Source organism: Propithecus coquereli, unplaced genomic scaffold, assembly GCF_000956105.1.
Source record: "Propithecus coquereli isolate 6110/MARCELLA unplaced genomic scaffold, Pcoq_1.0 Scaffold150, whole genome shotgun sequence".
NCBI lineage: Eukaryota > Metazoa > Chordata > Mammalia > Primates > Indriidae > Propithecus > Propithecus coquereli.
Genome location: NW_012139414.1, coordinates 449,045 through 466,052, shown reverse-complemented (window position 1 = coordinate 466,052; position 17,008 = coordinate 449,045). Strand labels below are relative to the sequence as shown.

General features: G+C 43.6%; 1 protein-coding gene across 1 annotated transcript in view; it reads right to left on the bottom strand.

Annotated features, from left to right (window-relative positions):
- STYXL1 (serine/threonine/tyrosine interacting-like 1) overlaps positions 1-16,988 on the bottom strand; it is a 69,648-nt gene extending 52,660 nt beyond the window's left edge. Inside the window, exons 1-2 of the mRNA XM_012640281.1 lie at positions 16,866-16,988; positions 6,587-6,693 (exon numbers count right to left, since the gene is read on the bottom strand). Of these exons, the coding sequence (XP_012495735.1) occupies positions 6,587-6,689 (103 nt within the window). The 5' untranslated portion in view covers positions 6,690-6,693; positions 16,866-16,988. The remainder of the gene's footprint in view (positions 1-6,586; positions 6,694-16,865) is intronic.
- Between the last annotated feature and the right edge of the window lie 20 nt (positions 16,989-17,008).

The following is a 17,008-nucleotide window of genomic DNA, read 5'->3' as shown; positions in this document are numbered from 1 at the left end:
GCTTGTATACTGAAAATTATAATACACTGATGAAGGAAATTAAAGAAGATACAGATAAATGGAAATATTAATATATTCTATCTTCATGAATAAGAATAAATATTGTCAATGTCAATACTACCCAAAGTGATCTACAGAATGCAATCCCTACCAAAATCCCAATGGCATTTTTTATAGAAATAGAAAAAAACAATCTTGAAATTCATATGGAACCACAAAAGACCCCTAATACCCACAGCAATCTTCAGCAAGAAGAGCAAAGCTACAGGCATCACACTTCCTGATTTCAAAATATATTACAAAACTACAGTAATCAAAAGAGTATGGTACTGGCATAAAAACAGACACATAAACCAATGGAACACAATAGAGAGCTGAGAAATAAATCCACACATTTACAGTCAACTGATCTTTGACAAGGATATCAAGAACACAGAATGGCGAAAGAGTAGTCCTTCAGGAAATGGTGTTAGGCTGGGCGCGGTGGCTCACGCCTGTAATCCTAGCTCTCTGGAAGGCCGAGGCGGGCGGATTGTTTGAGCTCAGGAGTTCGAAACCAGCCTGAGCAAGAGTGAGATCCCGTCTCTACTAAAAATAGAAAGAAATTAATTGGACAACTAAAAATACATAGAAAAAATTAGCCGGGCATGGTGGCGCATGCCTGTAGTCCCAGCTACTCGGGAGGCTGAGGCAGAGGATCGCTTGAGCCCAGGAGTTTGAGGTTGCTGTGAGCTAGGATGACGCCACGGCACTCTAGTCCGGGCAACATAGTGAGACTCTGTCTCAAAAAAATAAATAAATAAATAAACGGTGTTAGAAAAACTAGAATGGAGTTCCACATAAAGAATAAAATTGGACACCATGTAAATTACTCACACCATGTACAAAAACCAACTCAAAAAGTATTGAAGACTTAAATGCAAGACCTGAAATCATAAAATTGTTGGAAGGAAACAGGAGAAATTCTTGACATTGGTCTGGGCAATAATGTTTTGGATATGACACCAAAAGCCCAGGTAACAAAAGCAAAAACAAACAGATGGGATTGCATCAAACCAAAAAGACTGCACAGCAAAGGAAACAATCAACCTATGGAATGAGAGAAGATATTTGCAACCAATATGTCTGATAAAGTTATATATCTCAAATACATAAGGAACACAAATAACTTAATAGCAAGAAAACAAAAACCTAATTTAACAAATGGGCCAAGGACCTGAATAGACATTTCTCAAAGACATATGAATGGCCAACAAGTATATGAAAGTGTTCAAATCACTAATCACCAGGGAAATGCAAATCAAAACCACAATGAATTATCACTCACACCTGTTAGAATGGTTATTATCAAAAACACAAAAGATAAGTGTTGGTGAGGATGTGGAGAAAAGGGAACCCTTATATACTGTTGGCAGGAATGTAAATTGGTGAAGCCATTATGAAAAACAGTATGGACAGTCCTCAAAAAATTAAAAATAGAACTGCCATACAACCCAACAATCCCATTTCTGAGTATATATCCAAAAGAAATTAAATCAGTATGTCAAAGAGATATCTGTATTCCCATATTCACTGTAGCATTATTCACAACAGCAAAGATATGGAAACAACCTAATTGTCTATTAACAGATGAATGGGTAAAGAAAATGTGACACACACATAGATGCTGTATATAATAACATGAAATGTTATTGAGCCTTACAAAAAGGAGGAAATCCGTCATTTCTGCAACAACATGGATGAACCAGGAGGACATTTTGTTAAGTGAATAAGCCAGACATAGAAAATTAAATACTGCATGATCTCATTCATACATAGAATCTAAAATAGTCAAGCTCAGGGGACGGGTATATGCATACACAAAGAGTGCGATGCGCACCATCCGGGGGATGGACACACTTGAAGCTCAGACTTGGGCGGGGGGGCAAGGGCAACATATGTAACCTAAACATCTGTACCCCCATAATATGCTGAAATAAAAAAAAGAAAACAGGCTAATATCACTCATTTACATAGTTGCAAAAATCCTCAATAAAATACTAACAAACCAAATTTAACAGCACACTGAAAGGATTATATACCATGACCAAGTAGGATTTACTCCTGGGATGTAAGGATATGTAATCCATCAATGGAGTACACCACATTGACAGAATGAAACATGAAAACCACACAATCATCTCAAGAGATGCAGAAAAAGCATTTCACCAAATTCAACATCCATTCATAAAAACACTCAGCAAAAAAGGTAGAGAAGGAACTTACCATTACACAATAAAGACTTTATATGAAAAGCCCACAGCTAACATCATAAGCAATAGGGAAAAACTGAAAGCTCTTCCTTGAAGATCTGGTACAAGCCAAGAATGCCCACTCTTACCACTTCCATTCAACATAGTACTGGAAATTCTAACCAGAGCAATTAGACAAGAAAAAGAAACAAAAGGCATCCAAATCAGAAAGGAAGTACAATTATCTCTATTCGCAGATAACATGATCACGTAAGTAGAAAACCCTAAAGACTTGACAACAACAAAAACTGTCAGAACTAATAAATTCAGTAAAGCTGCAGGATACAAAATCGATATACAAAAATCAGTGGCATTTCTATACACAAACAAGCTATTTGATATGAAAATTAAGAAAGCAATCCCATTTACAATAGCAGCAAAAAGAGTAAAATGCTGAGGAATAAACTTAACCAGAGGTTAAAGGCTTGTATACTGAAAATTATAATACACTGATGAAGGAAATTAAAGAAGATACAGATAAATGGAAATATTAATATATTCTATCTTCATGAATAAGAATAAATATTGTCAATGTCAATACTACCCAAAGTGATCTACAGAATGCAATCCCTACCAAAATCCCAATGGCATTTTTTATAGAAATAGAAAAAAACAATCTTGAAATTCATATGGAACCACAAAAGACCCCTAATACCCACAGCAATCTTCAGCAAGAAGAGCAAAGCTACAGGCATCACACTTCCTGATTTCAAAATATATTACAAAACTACAGTAATCAAAAGAGTATGGTACTGGCATAAAAACAGACACATAAACCAATGGAACACAATAGAGAGCTGAGAAATAAATCCACACATTTACAGTCAACTGATCTTTGACAAGGATATCAAGAACACAGAATGGCGAAAGAGTAGTCCTTCAGGAAATGGTGTTAGGCTGGGCGCGGTGGCTCACGCCTGTAATCCTAGCTCTCTGGAAGGCCGAGGCGGGCGGATTGTTTGAGCTCAGGAGTTCGAAACCAGCCTGAGCAAGAGTGAGATCCCGTCTCTACTAAAAATAAGAAATTAATTGGACAACTAAAAATACATAGAAAAAATTAGCCGGGCATGGTGGCGCATGCCTGTAGTCCCAGCTACTCGGGAGGCTGAGGCAGAGGATCGCTTGAGCCCAGGAGTTTGAGGTTGCTGTGAGCTAGGATGACGCCACGGCACTCTAGTCCGGGCAACATAGTGAGACTCTGTCTCAAAAAAATAAATAAATAAATAAACGGTGTTAGAAAAACTAGAATGGAGTTCCACATAAAGAATAAAATTGGACACCATGTAAATTACTCACACCATGTACAAAAACCAACTCAAAAAGTATTGAAGACTTAAATGCAAGACCTGAAATCATAAAATTGTTGGAAGGAAACAGGAGAAATTCTTGACATTGGTCTGGGCAATAATGTTTTGGATATGACACCAAAAGCCCAGGTAACAAAAGCAAAAACAAACAGATGGGATTGCATCAAACCAAAAAGACTGCACAGCAAAGGAAACAATCAACCTATGGAATGAGAGAAGATATTTGCAACCAATATGTCTGATAAAGTTATATATCTCAAATACATAAGGAACACAAATAACTTAATAGCAAGAAAACAAAAACCTAATTTAACAAATGGGCCAAGGACCTGAATAGACATTTCTCAAAGACATATGAATGGCCAACAAGTATATGAAAGTGTTCAAATCACTAATCACCAGGGAAATGCAAATCAAAACCACAATGAATTATCACTCACACCTGTTAGAATGGTTATTATCAAAAACACAAAAGATAAGTGTTGGTGAGGATGTGGAGAAAAGGGAACCCTTATATACTGTTGGCAGGAATGTAAATTGGTGAAGCCATTATGAAAAACAGTATGGACAGTCCTCAAAAAATTAAAAATAGAACTGCCATACAACCCAACAATCCCATTTCTGAGTATATATCCAAAAGAAATTAAATCAGTATGTCAAAGAGATATCTGTATTCCCATATTCACTGTAGCATTATTCACAACAGCAAAGATATGGAAACAACCTAATTGTCTATTAACAGATGAATGGGTAAAGAAAATGTGACACACACATAGATGCTGTATATAATAACATGAAATGTTATTGAGCCTTACAAAAAGGAGGAAATCCGTCATTTCTGCAACAACATGGATGAACCAGGAGGACATTTTGTTAAGTGAATAAGCCAGACATAGAAAATTAAATACTGCATGATCTCATTCATACATAGAATCTAAAATAGTCAAACTCATAAAAACAGAGTGTAGAATGGTGGTTGTCAGAGGCTCGGGGAGGGAGAAATGGGGAGATATTGGTCAAAGGGTACAAAGTTTCAGTTATGCAAGATGAATAAGTTCTGGAGATCTAACGTACAGCATAGTAACTATAGTTAACAACAGTGTATTATATACTTGAAATTTGCTAAGAGGTTAGATAGCAACTGTTCTCAGACACACACACTCACACACACACACACAAATTTGGTAACTATGTGAGGTTAACTAGCTTGATTATGGTGATCATTTCACAATATATACATATATCAAAACATCAAGTTATATGCCTTAACCATATATAATTTCTATTTGTCAATTATACCCCAACAAAGCTAAACAATAAAACATCTTTTCAAAAATAAAATATCCCAAAGACATTATCTGCTAAAATTAAACATATGTCCTTGACCTAGCAATTCTACTGAGGAATGAACTCAACAGAAATGTGCACATGTTCAAAAGAGACACGTTCACAAAATCGTTACTTCTAATCCTAAAAACGGAAATAACCCAAATATCCACCAGAAGTAAAATGGATGAATTTATTGTGATATATTCATAGAATGGAATGCCACAAAGCAATGAAAGTGAATGAACACCTATACCCAACATGGATGAATCTCAAACATAATAAGCATAAGAAGCCAATACAAATAATATTTATGTCAGAATACAAATACTATTCTGATAATATTTATATAAAATTCAAAATCCAGGCAAAACTAAACTATAAGCACTTATGCTTAAGTGGAAAGACCATAAAGAAAAACAAGGAATTCTGGGCAGTGGTTATCTCTGGAGGGGGAGGAATGGATTAGCAACTGGAAGAGGGCACGATAGGACTTCTGTGGGCAGTAGTTACATGGGTGTCTGCTTTGTGATAAATCAAAACTCAAAATATTTGTTTTTAATACTTTTATGTGTGTTAAATACTCCACAAGAAAAAATGTCAAAGAAATACTAAAGAGTGGGAAAAGATATTTGCAACATGTGTAAATAATGAGGATTAGTATCCAGAGTACATAAGGAACTCCTACAAATCAGTAAGAGACAAATGATCCAACAGAAAAAAAAATGGAGAAATATGAATACTTCACAGAAGAGGAAACCAGAATGGCCAATAAACATGAAAAGATGCTCAATCCTATTAACAATTAGAGAAATAAAAGTTAAATCACAATACAATTTTATACCCAGGCTACAAAAACATTAAAGGCTGACAAAACCAGGTATCGGAAAGTATGTTTCTTACACTGCTGATGGGACTGCAAATTGACACAATCTCTTTGGAGGGCAATTTGACAATAATGTAGTGAAGCTGAATTTGCAACTAGCAATTCCATTTCTGGGTATGTATCCTGAAGAAACTCTTGCACACACGAATAGGAGAACTACACAAGAAGCATCATTTGTAATAGCAACAAAATGCAAGCAACACTGTAATCAATTGGAAATGGATATATATTCCAACTAACAGTTAAAATAAACTAATTAGATCTTCACATATAAACATGGGAGAAACTCAAAAATATAATTTTAAGCAAAAACAAAAGTTGCAGAATGACTGTACACAATGGTATTATTTGTGTAAATGTTTAAACCACACATTTGGGGATACCTGCATATATAGCAAAAGTGTAAATACAGAAGCCGTCATCTCTGAGGGAAAGAAAAGCAATCAAGATAGAGTGGGGAAAAAAGGGGGGGATATATCTGTGTCTGTAACATTTATTATGTTAAATCTGAGTGGGTACATGGGTGTTTATCAGTTATAATATGTTTATTACATGTTTAAAATATTTCACTAAAAACAATAACAGGAGGACTCAGAACACAAGTCTTCTAGGAATTTCTCTTCTAGATTTAATCTGGGATGATTTCCAAGTCATAGTATAGAGTTCATGAGACCAATAGCTTTCTAAAGTCATTTGTTACCCTCTCCCAAGTTTAATTCATCAGAAATGTTTGAAGGACACTATCTTCAACACATTTTTTTTAAAAAAATACTTACCCAATAAGCAGAGATAGTTGGGTTCAGTTAATCTGGGTAGCTTTGTGACCTGATTCAAGATGTTGTAAAGCTCTGTTGGTTCACACAAAACCAAATCAGCCATCCTACTGGGAAAAGTCAATAACATACAAACTTAACATACCTCTTTTAGATGAATGACCACAAAGTAAGATACTAAATTAAGCTTTCTTAACATATCTTCAAACAAAAATGAAAGTACTCACGTAAGCAATCAGAAAGGTTTCAAAAATTTGTAATGAAATGCATGTAGAGCAGAACATTGAATACAAAATACCTGAGCCATATAAATACCAGGTAGGCTGTAAACAAGTCACCAATACATTTGTTCATTTAGCAAATAATTACTGAGCACCTACCATATGCCAGGCACTGGAAATACCTGTGGTAGGCAAAACCTACCTTCATGGAGGTTAGCCTAGCATGGAATGCAGACATTCGGGTTGAAAATTGCAAGCAGGAGGAACACAACGAAAGAGTTAGGATCCAATGTCGCAGGAGTAGCTAACAGGAGGTTCTCACCTAGTTAGAGGAACAGTCCCGGTTCCTCCAACTAGATGTTGGAATATCCTATCTCAGGACATGACTGCTAAACTGAGCCTGGAGGCTGAGCAAGAAGAAGAGGGAGAAAAGATAAACAGAAGATCAGAACATTCTCCCAGGAGCAGGAGCAAGCACAGGACCTGAGAGAGTTCAAAGGAGCCTCATGTGGATCCGGTTAAGTGTTTGCCACCAGGTAGAGTGGTCAGTGAAGACACTGGACAGGCCAACACAGCTCATCTCTGTGTTAAGGATCGCGACACTGTCAGGTGGAGAATTGTTGATATGTACTGATGGCAGGGCTGCTCTTGGGACACTGGTTCCTGGGCACAATTGTTTCTGGAAGGGTCAGGCCTGTGCTGCAGCTTCCTGCAGTGGGACTACCTTTTAGCAGGGGGGCTACAGGGAGAGCACAGCAAGACCTCTGGAGGCCAGCAGGGGGCAGGTGGGGAAGAAGTTGAGTCCAGGGGTATCGTTGCTCAAAAGAGGCTCCACTTCAGAGCTACCAGAACAATTCTCCCAGGAAAAGTCAACACCTTGACTTAAACCTCAGATCCATCTTGTCTCCTCAAAAACTTCAGTTCTCAGCACCCCCTCCAGCATCATCAATTTTAGCCTGCACATGGCACCTTTCTATCAGCGTGCAAACATCCTCTTGTCCCTATCTCTGTTCTCCTTTCCAGCAAAACTTCTCGAAAGGGTGGTGTTTAGTCACCACCTCCACTTCCTCACCTTCAGTAATGCTGACTCTGCAGACAAACTCTTTTAGGTCTGAATCCTGGCTCTGCCACTTACCTTGGGGAGTAATTAGCCTCTCTGTGCCTCAGTTTCCACCTCTGTAAAATGGGGGTAATAATAGTACTGCCACTTCTGTAAAATGGGGATAACAGAGCCTGCCTGTTGTGTGTGGACTAATGAAGTGACACTGGTAAGGCATTCTGAGCGGGGAGGACATGCACAGTAACTGCTGGCCATTGGCACAATCTTCTCTTCTAGAGCTTCCAGCCCCACCAAACCACAAAAACTGCTCTTATCAAGGTCATCAACAATGTCCATCTTGCCTAAGCCATTGGTCACATCCCCCGTGCTCAAATAATTCAGCCTCTCAGCAGCATGAAACACAGTAACGCACTCCTCCTTCCCCAAACTCTCTCCTCTCCCAAGACACCACATGCTCCAAGCTTCCCTCCTCCTCCTCAGACTGTTCCTCCCCGGCCTTCTTTGCTGGGGGCTGCAGCTCTTCAAGTAAGAATGTCCCCAGCTCAGCTACCATGTTTCTTCTCTATCTATATTCTCACTCTAGGGCAGGGTTTGCAATGTCGGCACCACTGACATTTGGGTCCAGATAACTGTTGCAGGGCGCTGGCCTGTGCCTTGTAGGATGTTTAGCAGCATCCTTGGATGTAAGCAGCAACCGCCACTCAGCTGTAACAACAAAAAATGTCTCTAGACACTGCCACGTGTCCCCCGGAAGAAAAAGGCAAAATCATCCCTGGTTGAGAACCACAATGCTAAGACCCAAAGGCTTGGTGATTGATGCAGTCCCTCGACTACCACTTACATACCAGTGACTCCCACATTTTATCCCTTGTTTGACCTCTCCACTGAGCTCCAGACGCTACTTGGGTGCCTGACGGACACCTCAAATACAGCAAGGCCAAAATAAAACTAATTCACACACGCCTACACCTCTAGTACCGATTCGTCTTTCAGTTAACAGCACTGTGATCTGCCTAGTTGTCGAGCCTGATTCGCCTTGCCCTCATCCCCTCACATCCGATCTCTGAGCTCTGCCCCTAATGTGGTCCAAGTCCATCCGCTTCTCCCCATCTCCAGGGCTACCATTCCGATCTGAGATACTGTCATCTCTCTCCTGACGGTGCACGCTGCTCAGCTGGACTTCTTGCTTCCTGCTTCTCCCTGCAGTCTGATCTCCACGTGGGAGTCAGGGCAATCTTTTCAGCATCCTAGCGTCTTTGTCTCCACCTCACTTGCCATCATCTGAAATTATCGTGGCATTTGATTGCTTGTTAATCGTCAGTCTCTCCCACGGGGATGTCTGGTCCGTAAGGGCAGGTCTTTGCCTATCACATCCACTGCCGTATCCTCACACAATGCCCAGGATTTACCTGTTGCAAAGTCGCATTCAATACACACATGTGGAATGAACACACTATTGTTAGTGACCGTTACCGTCTTCACACGTGGCCATCTCCACCTGCTGCCATACTTTTTTTGTAGATTCCTCCTAAGGACCTTCTCACTCCCCTACCTCCCACCGTGTCAGGCCCTGTCCCCAGGCCATTTTGGGGGTGGTGAGTGTAGAAGAGAGAGGGTAGGCTTTGTGTCTAATCCTACAACCTCGTTAAGCCAACCTAAAAGCTGGCTGCTAACCCACCTGGTCTACAGCTCAGAGCCCATCCTCAGCTCCCATCTGCTTTCCCCACTGAACCCCTATCTCCTCACTCACTAGCCAAGGAATTTTCTCTGGGCATCCAGATAAAAACCCAGCCCCAGGGATCTCTTCCTTCAGACCCTTCTCCTTCTCAAAGCGGGGACTATGCCTGGCCAAGCAAGAGCTCTCCATCACCTGCTGGTAAAGCACTGGGGGATGGCAGCAGTCCCCAAACCTAACAGCATGATTCTGAGACAGGACGCACCCCTGAGCCAAGATGTGAGCTGATGCCAGCACCGGCAGCTTGGGTGAGTCAAGCACTGAGCAGCAGCATTTCTCCGAGCTCTAAAGAGTTTAGATGTCCTTGGCTCCACTTTTGGTGCCCCAAGGATATTCTGACATCATGCTTTTACATAAAAACATTAAGCTGATACAGATGTGTTTTTGCCAAAAGTGTTTTCCTTAGTGAATTCTATTAAGCCAATTTAATTCCTTAATTGGTTTTCTACGTTTCACAATTAAGCAGCTCCAATTGTTTTCACTTTCAGTTTGCATTAATCACACTTGTTTTTCCCCAAGATCAAGTCTTTTCCATGTGAATTTTTTTCTTTTACAATAAATATTCGGTTCCTTAATCAGGTTTTTATCACATCAAGTTTTCCAAGTATATTTCTGCCACTGAGTTTCCTTTATATTGGTTATTTCTACCAAGTCTCATTTTCCTGGTGACTTGTTCAAAACAGTAGAGTCAAAATGGCAAGTTTAAGACATCCCTGTTTATGCCGGACTCTCGGCACAGCATAGCTCTTCTTAAGAGACTGTCAGGACATTAAGTACAATGGTCCATGCAAGGGAGGGGTCAGATGAAGTAACTTTGGGGGACCCAGCTTGATGGAGGTGAGAGATGGATCTTCCTATGAACCGATCCCTCTGGGAAATCCACGCAGCTTTCTGAGTGGCAAGCAAAGCCATTTACTCTGTCCAGAAAGCAGGTGCCAGCATAGCCTTATCCCTGGACATCCACCAGTAGGAAGGTTCTTTGCCCTCCATGAGATGACCCGTTGTGACCTTCAAACCAGGAGCTCCTGGGTGGCTCACTCTGTCAGTCAGCCTAGAGCAATTGGAAGCAGTTGGGCTGGCAAACTCCCCTCCAGTGAGAGCACATGTCTATATGTGGGGAAAACCGCAAATTGGGAACAGATATTTCACTGGGGAGGTAGAAGAGCCTGAAACTAAGGGGAAAGCCAGCCAGATCCAGCTCTTCTCCCTGCCCCCCGGGCCTGATCAACACCTGGGGCCTTTCATCCTGGCTGAGGGCAGAGCTGTCCAAGGCTGGGCCCAACTACAGGCTTCTCAGTCTCGGTCTGAGAGCTTGGCCCCATGCTCAGTGCCAAGCTACCCCAAGCCTCCGGACAGTCCAGGTCAACCCAATTGATGAGCATTTGTTTCTGGCAGAGAAGAGACACCTCTTGATGCTCCAGGAGAAGCCAGGCCACAAACTTCACTTTAGGCTGAATGGGGACCAGCAGAGGGTGACACAGATAAGTATCAGGGTCCACAGCCAACCCCACCCATGTTCTGGTTCTTGGTGGGAAACTCAGGCTGTGCCAGGATGTCCAAGGCTCCACCAGTGATGGGCATCAATGCCCTCACCTGTAAACTGAGGCAGTGATACAGCTGGAAAGGCTGCAGGAATGTTCAATCAAGCTAACTGGTGTAAACTGCCTAGCACCGGGCCTGACACACAGGAGGAGTTTAGGAAATAGACGTTCCTTCACTCCTACCCTCTCTGTTCAACTTCATCTGGGATCCTTGGACAGCTACAAGTCCAGGAGACAAAGTGGCATTCAGAGAGTCTCAGACCAAAGACCAGAGCAGGAGCTGGTAAAGAGCCTGTGGTGCTGCCCGAGGGTCAGGATCTTAAGGGGCCTACTACGGTCTTTGCATCATCCTAGCTTGACACCTCCTCTGTGGCCTGAACCTTGACAAAGCTGTATGACACAGTTCCAGGCCACAACACCCCAGAGCTGCAGAGGCTGCAGGAGTGATCCTGAAATCTGTCTCTCAGCTCGGAGGGACACCAGGTCACACTGGCACAGACGAAAGAAAGAGGAAGGAGAAAGATGAGACCTGGGCCAGCAAAACCTCCTAACTTTGCTCAGTCATTGCCAGAATCGCTGTAGTTTAGGGGACCAGTTTAGGGGACCAGGTGTAGACTAGAGGCCTAAACCAGCTGCCCACATCCTTGTCTTAGATGCTGCTTTCACGTCCACGTTCCCAAACCTAGGCCCACTCTGCCCCAAGAGGTACCCCGGGGTCAGGCCTACCATGCAACAACTCAGCTGTCATGCAGGGAGGGGCTGGCAAACTGCAACCCAGGCCCCCAAGGACCATGATCACTGCGTCTGGCTCACCCCCTCCAACTCTGTCTCTGGGGCCTGCTTCTCCTCTGCTTCCCAGCCCTGGTTGGTGTGCACGACTACAGCCTCTCCTCTCATCTGCCACTACCAGTGACTCTCACCTCTTGGGAGCTTCTTGCCAGTAGTTTCTTGCTGTCTCTGCTGTGGCCAACCCACCACCTCCTAGCTGTTCTGCTGGAATATATCTTGGAGAGCCTAATCTGTTGACTTCCAGCAGGTAGGGTCACAAGTAAAAGTTAAAGCTATTTGTCTAAATACAGTTCTGTTTTAAAACATACGTCCCCAATTTCCAATCTCTTAGAGCACCTAGAGAAAAATAAAACTCTCAAGCAAGGCAAAGTGATAACCACCTTTCTGACTTTTTGTTTTCGCTCCAAGGATCTAAAAGGAAAGATTTAAAATACTTCACTTGATCTATGATTTTATGATTGGAAAGAAGGTAGGTTAGCATATATAATAGGTGCACCTAACACCAAAATCATTGATAGCCCACGACTGTGATCTAAGGCACCTTTGTGTAAGGTACAAAACGATCAGTGCATGCGGGTGTGTGGGAGCAGGGTGAGGAGCATGTGCTAAGGTTTGGATGTGGTTTGTCCCCACCAGAACTCATGTCAAGGCTTGGTGCCCAATGTGGCGATATTGGGAGGTGATGTCTTTAAGAGGTGATTAGGTCACTAAGATGGATTAGTGTCTTTCTCACAGGAATGGATTAGTTCTCAAGACAGCAGGTGTTATAAAACAAGGTTGCTTCTTGTGTTTTGCCCTTTTGCATGAATTCCCCTTTCAATTCTCTGCCATGTGATGACACAGCATGAGGCCCCCACCAGAAGCCAACCATTTGCAGCTACCCAACCTTGAACGTCCAGCTGCCAGAACTGTGAGCTAAATAAACTAAAACTCTTTCTTTTAGAAATTATCCCATTTCAGGTATTCTGTTCTGGCACCAAAAATGGACTAAGACGTGGTCTCGATGTATTTGTACGTTTTCATATACAATGAACAGATTTATGGTCATAGAAATCAGGAAACAGCTGTCTTGGGAGACTGGTAGAAAGGAACATGAGGGAACTTTAAGGAATGATGACAATGTTTTATAGTTTGAGTGGTGGTTACCAGGGTAGAAATCATCAAAACCCAACTGAACACTTAAGACTTAGTATACTTTACTGTATGTATACTGTACGTCAATAAAAAATAAAAATAAATCCCCTGTGTAGGTCTATGTATTTATGTGTTCCAGGACGTGACTACGCAGGTGCATGTCCATGACCTTGGTATGGGGTCTGGGCTGTCAAAAACCATATGCACTTGGACACACAGCAAATACACCCTGCAGAACGTCAGCTTGGCCCTCGCAGCCACCAGCTAATCCCTTCCTCGTTTTCCCTCATTTGCCCAGCATTTTCACATTGACCACAATCATTATCAAGCCTTCTCAACCACCCTCAGGAGCGATTTCTCTCATTTCCTAGCTCTTGCCTGGGCGTGAACTGCTTCCCCGACCAACTGCCCCCTGGGTGCTCTTCTGTGCTTTCTCCCAGATGGACGGATAAGCATTCTCTGACCTCATCCTCTCCTGCCTAATCCCCTCTTCTTCTTTCGGCATCTCAAAGCTCTCTCCCTCTATTAGCATCTTCCTTTCTGACTTCAAACATTCACAAGTCTCAGCTTTCTTGGATCAAATCATGAAACCATAAGAAAACCTTAGATTAGCTTGGCCTGTGCCCTCTGAGGCTTGTGCAGGCACAGAGGCTGGTGCTGGGTCCTGGGCTGGGGAAGTCTGAGACTGGCCAGCTCTTAGCAAAGCAAGGAGAGGGAGCTGTGCTAGAAATAGCCAGCCCTCCCAGAATTCACTGGGGCAAAGGATGCCTAAGTGTGAGTGTAGACCATATATGGACCACACAGGAGAGATGGCCACCTAGAAGCCATCTTAAAGGGACTTTGCCCAAGAGAGCCACCTAAAGGGATAATGGGCCAATCGCAGGTGATAGGGGATTCCAGAAACCAGGGGCCAAGGGAGGAAATGAAAGCAGCAAGACAGAGATGTCAGCACGTGGGCAAGGGAACTGCAGGTTAGAAAGACCCACAAAAGCACTGCACGGGGGAGAGAGTCGGCCACAAACTCCCCATCAAGCTCAGAGTGTGCTAAGGCCATATGACAAAGGGACCTTTCTTGCCCCATCTCTACTCTCTTACAAGTTCCCTCCACCAACACTGGATGGGTGAGAAGCCAGTCTGCCTGGGGTGGAGCGGGGTGGGGGAGTGAGGAAGCAAGATAAAGAGAGAAGTCAGCCACTCTCCTCTCCAAATGTGGGAGCTCAAAGAAAGCTTGAAAGAGGGAAGTGACAAGCTTTAACTTTGAATTAAGTTCAGAGTTTTCATTATTAACATGAATTAGACTGCAGTAAGTTTGTCCTGGTAACCAGATGGAATCCAAGAGCAAGCAAAGGTTTAAAGAAAGAGTAGGGGTGACGACAAGCTGTTTCATGATTGCATTCCGCTTCCTGACTGCTCTGCTTGTTCAATGTAGCAGTTACACTTGCAAAGCACCAAGCAGTCAGTGCCTACAACACAGTTCAGTGCTAGATACGGCAGCTGTTAAGACTATCATTAATAATCTTGGGATCTAGAGGGAGGCCGATAGGAGCTGAAAGTGAGGCTCTCCTAACGGTCAAGTTGTTTGGGATAGCCCAAGTAGAGGACTCGGGAGGTAGTGAGTTCCTTCTCCGAGGAGATGCAGACTCGGCAAGGATGCAGAAGGGATTGAGCCCCAGATGTGGGAATGAGCCTGACAATCTGTGATTCCAGTTTATTGCTCATGGCCTCAACTCTCCCCTCTACAGGGACGACTTCAGCCCTGGCCTCTGCCCTGGATTTCAATCTCACATTTCCTCTTGAAGTAACTCCCCATCTGCCCACTGACATTCCTGTATGGACAACTCACCATCACTCCCCATGCAGCCCATCTAAAACGGAGCTCGTTATTTTTTCTCCAGCCAGCTCTCCTTCCACACAACCCCTGACTTCCTTCTTTTTATACACAGCCTGATTTTCTCTCAGCCTGATTTTCCACATCCCTTTCATTCATTCCTCAAAGCCAAATGGACACAAACTCTTATCCACTCTTCCCTGAGACCTGTCCCCTACTGGCCCCACCCTTTCCATTTCTGTGCCACCTCCAAGATTCAGATATTTATCATCTCATGAGATAGCCTCCTGAGCAACCTCCCTGCCCTCCAATTTCCCTTTGGAATCCTTAGCATGTGAGGTCTAATCTTCCTTAAACACAGCTCTGGTGGTGTCATAAAAGCTTTTGATAAACACTTGTTTCCCAGGGAATAAAATACGAACTTCGCAGCTAACATTCATAGGCCCTGCACCATCCAGTTTTTCCAACCTGCTTTTTCCAGCCTCATCTAAAACCATTCAACTCTCCCAAAATTCACCGAGACCCACTCTGGGACCGGTCACGTTAGATAATAAACACACAGAGATGAAAGACATAGTTCCTGACTCCAAAGTGCTCTCAGTTCTGGTGGCAAGATAACAGGGTAAATAATTACCAGAGAACACAGAGATAAGATAAAGGACACCACTTGTCTTAATGTCCGCACTCCAACAGAAATGATCTATTTACTGTCCCCCAAATACAGGTCTGCACTTTCCTACCGCCAGGTTTTCTTTGGGCTCTTTTCTCCTCCTTTCCCCTATCTAAATATTTCCCATTGTTAAAGGCGCAGTTCCTAGCACCCCTTCTCTGAGAACTCCAGTTCCTAGGCAAGGGATCTCTCCCCACTCCGGAGCTGAATGTTCCAGTGAGTAACACCTACTCTTCCCACGTCTCAGCTTAGATGGATCATTTTCTGGAACGTCCTCTCTCACATGCCCCCTACTCGCACCACAGTTCTGGGTTAAATGCACCCCCTCTGTGTTCCTACTGCACTTCATAATTCTACTGTGGCCCATACAGTGCTGCTTGCAATTTACCTGTTTCTCCCACTAGACTATGAGCTCCTTGAAGGCAAATACCGTGTGGATCTTGTTCACAGTTGAATACCCAGCTCCAAGATTGGACTGGCCTCAGTAGCTCAATAAACACACGAAGGGAGGGAGGAAAGAGTAAAGCCGTCATCATGAACTCCCTGATACTGGCTGTGCTGTTATTTTCACTCCTGCTTCCCCAACCACTGTCCCCAGGCAGACCTATAGTCATTGGTCCCCCCAAGGGATTTGTCCATTCTTTTATCAAGGCAGCAACCTGCAGCTCCCTCTACCTGCCCCGCTTGTCTCTGAACTTTTTGAGGGCAAGGACTGTGTCTGAGACATCTCTGTACGGCCAGAAAATAGAGGGGGGAAAAACGAATATTATAATTTATAAATGTAAATGATAAACTCCTTGTGAGCAGGAAACCCTCATCTGTACTTTCTGTTTGAGAAAACTCTGAGCAAATCCACTTCACCTCAGCCAGTGTTTTCGTTTGTAAAGCAGAAACAGTGGGACCGTGTTCACGGCATCCTCCCTAGACGGGTTTCCTCATTCGCAACACCGGGCTGTGCTGCTGTAAAGCCCGTAGAACAGTCCTTAGCGCTGTCAGGGCCAACATCAGTAGCGGTGTTTCTAAAGCTTTGTAAACTGACGTTAAGGGTCTCTGCAACTTGAGGGACGACGGCACTGGCGGCTGCACGGGAGTGAACTGATGAGATAGCCCCTTCCTCCCACCCCACGCTGGGACTCTCGGCCTCCTTGACGACCTTTCCCTTCCAGAGCTCGGAGGCCGCTCCCGCCTCCAGGGGCAGGAGAGGTGGGTCTGAAGTTGAGGGCTCGGGACCGGGACCCACTCCGCCAGACCTGCTGCGCGACCTTGGCCGGGCTCCCGGTCAGAGCCTCTGTCTGGGGCCCCACCTGGAAAATGGATCCTCTAAGGCGTTTCCAGCCTAAAGCCCGTCCTCTTCCACCTCTCGGGTGCGGACTCTCCCTCCCACTCAGACTGCGGCTCCCCACCAGCCCACGGAGCAGCCGCGTTAGGACCGGGTTGTCAGGCGCGT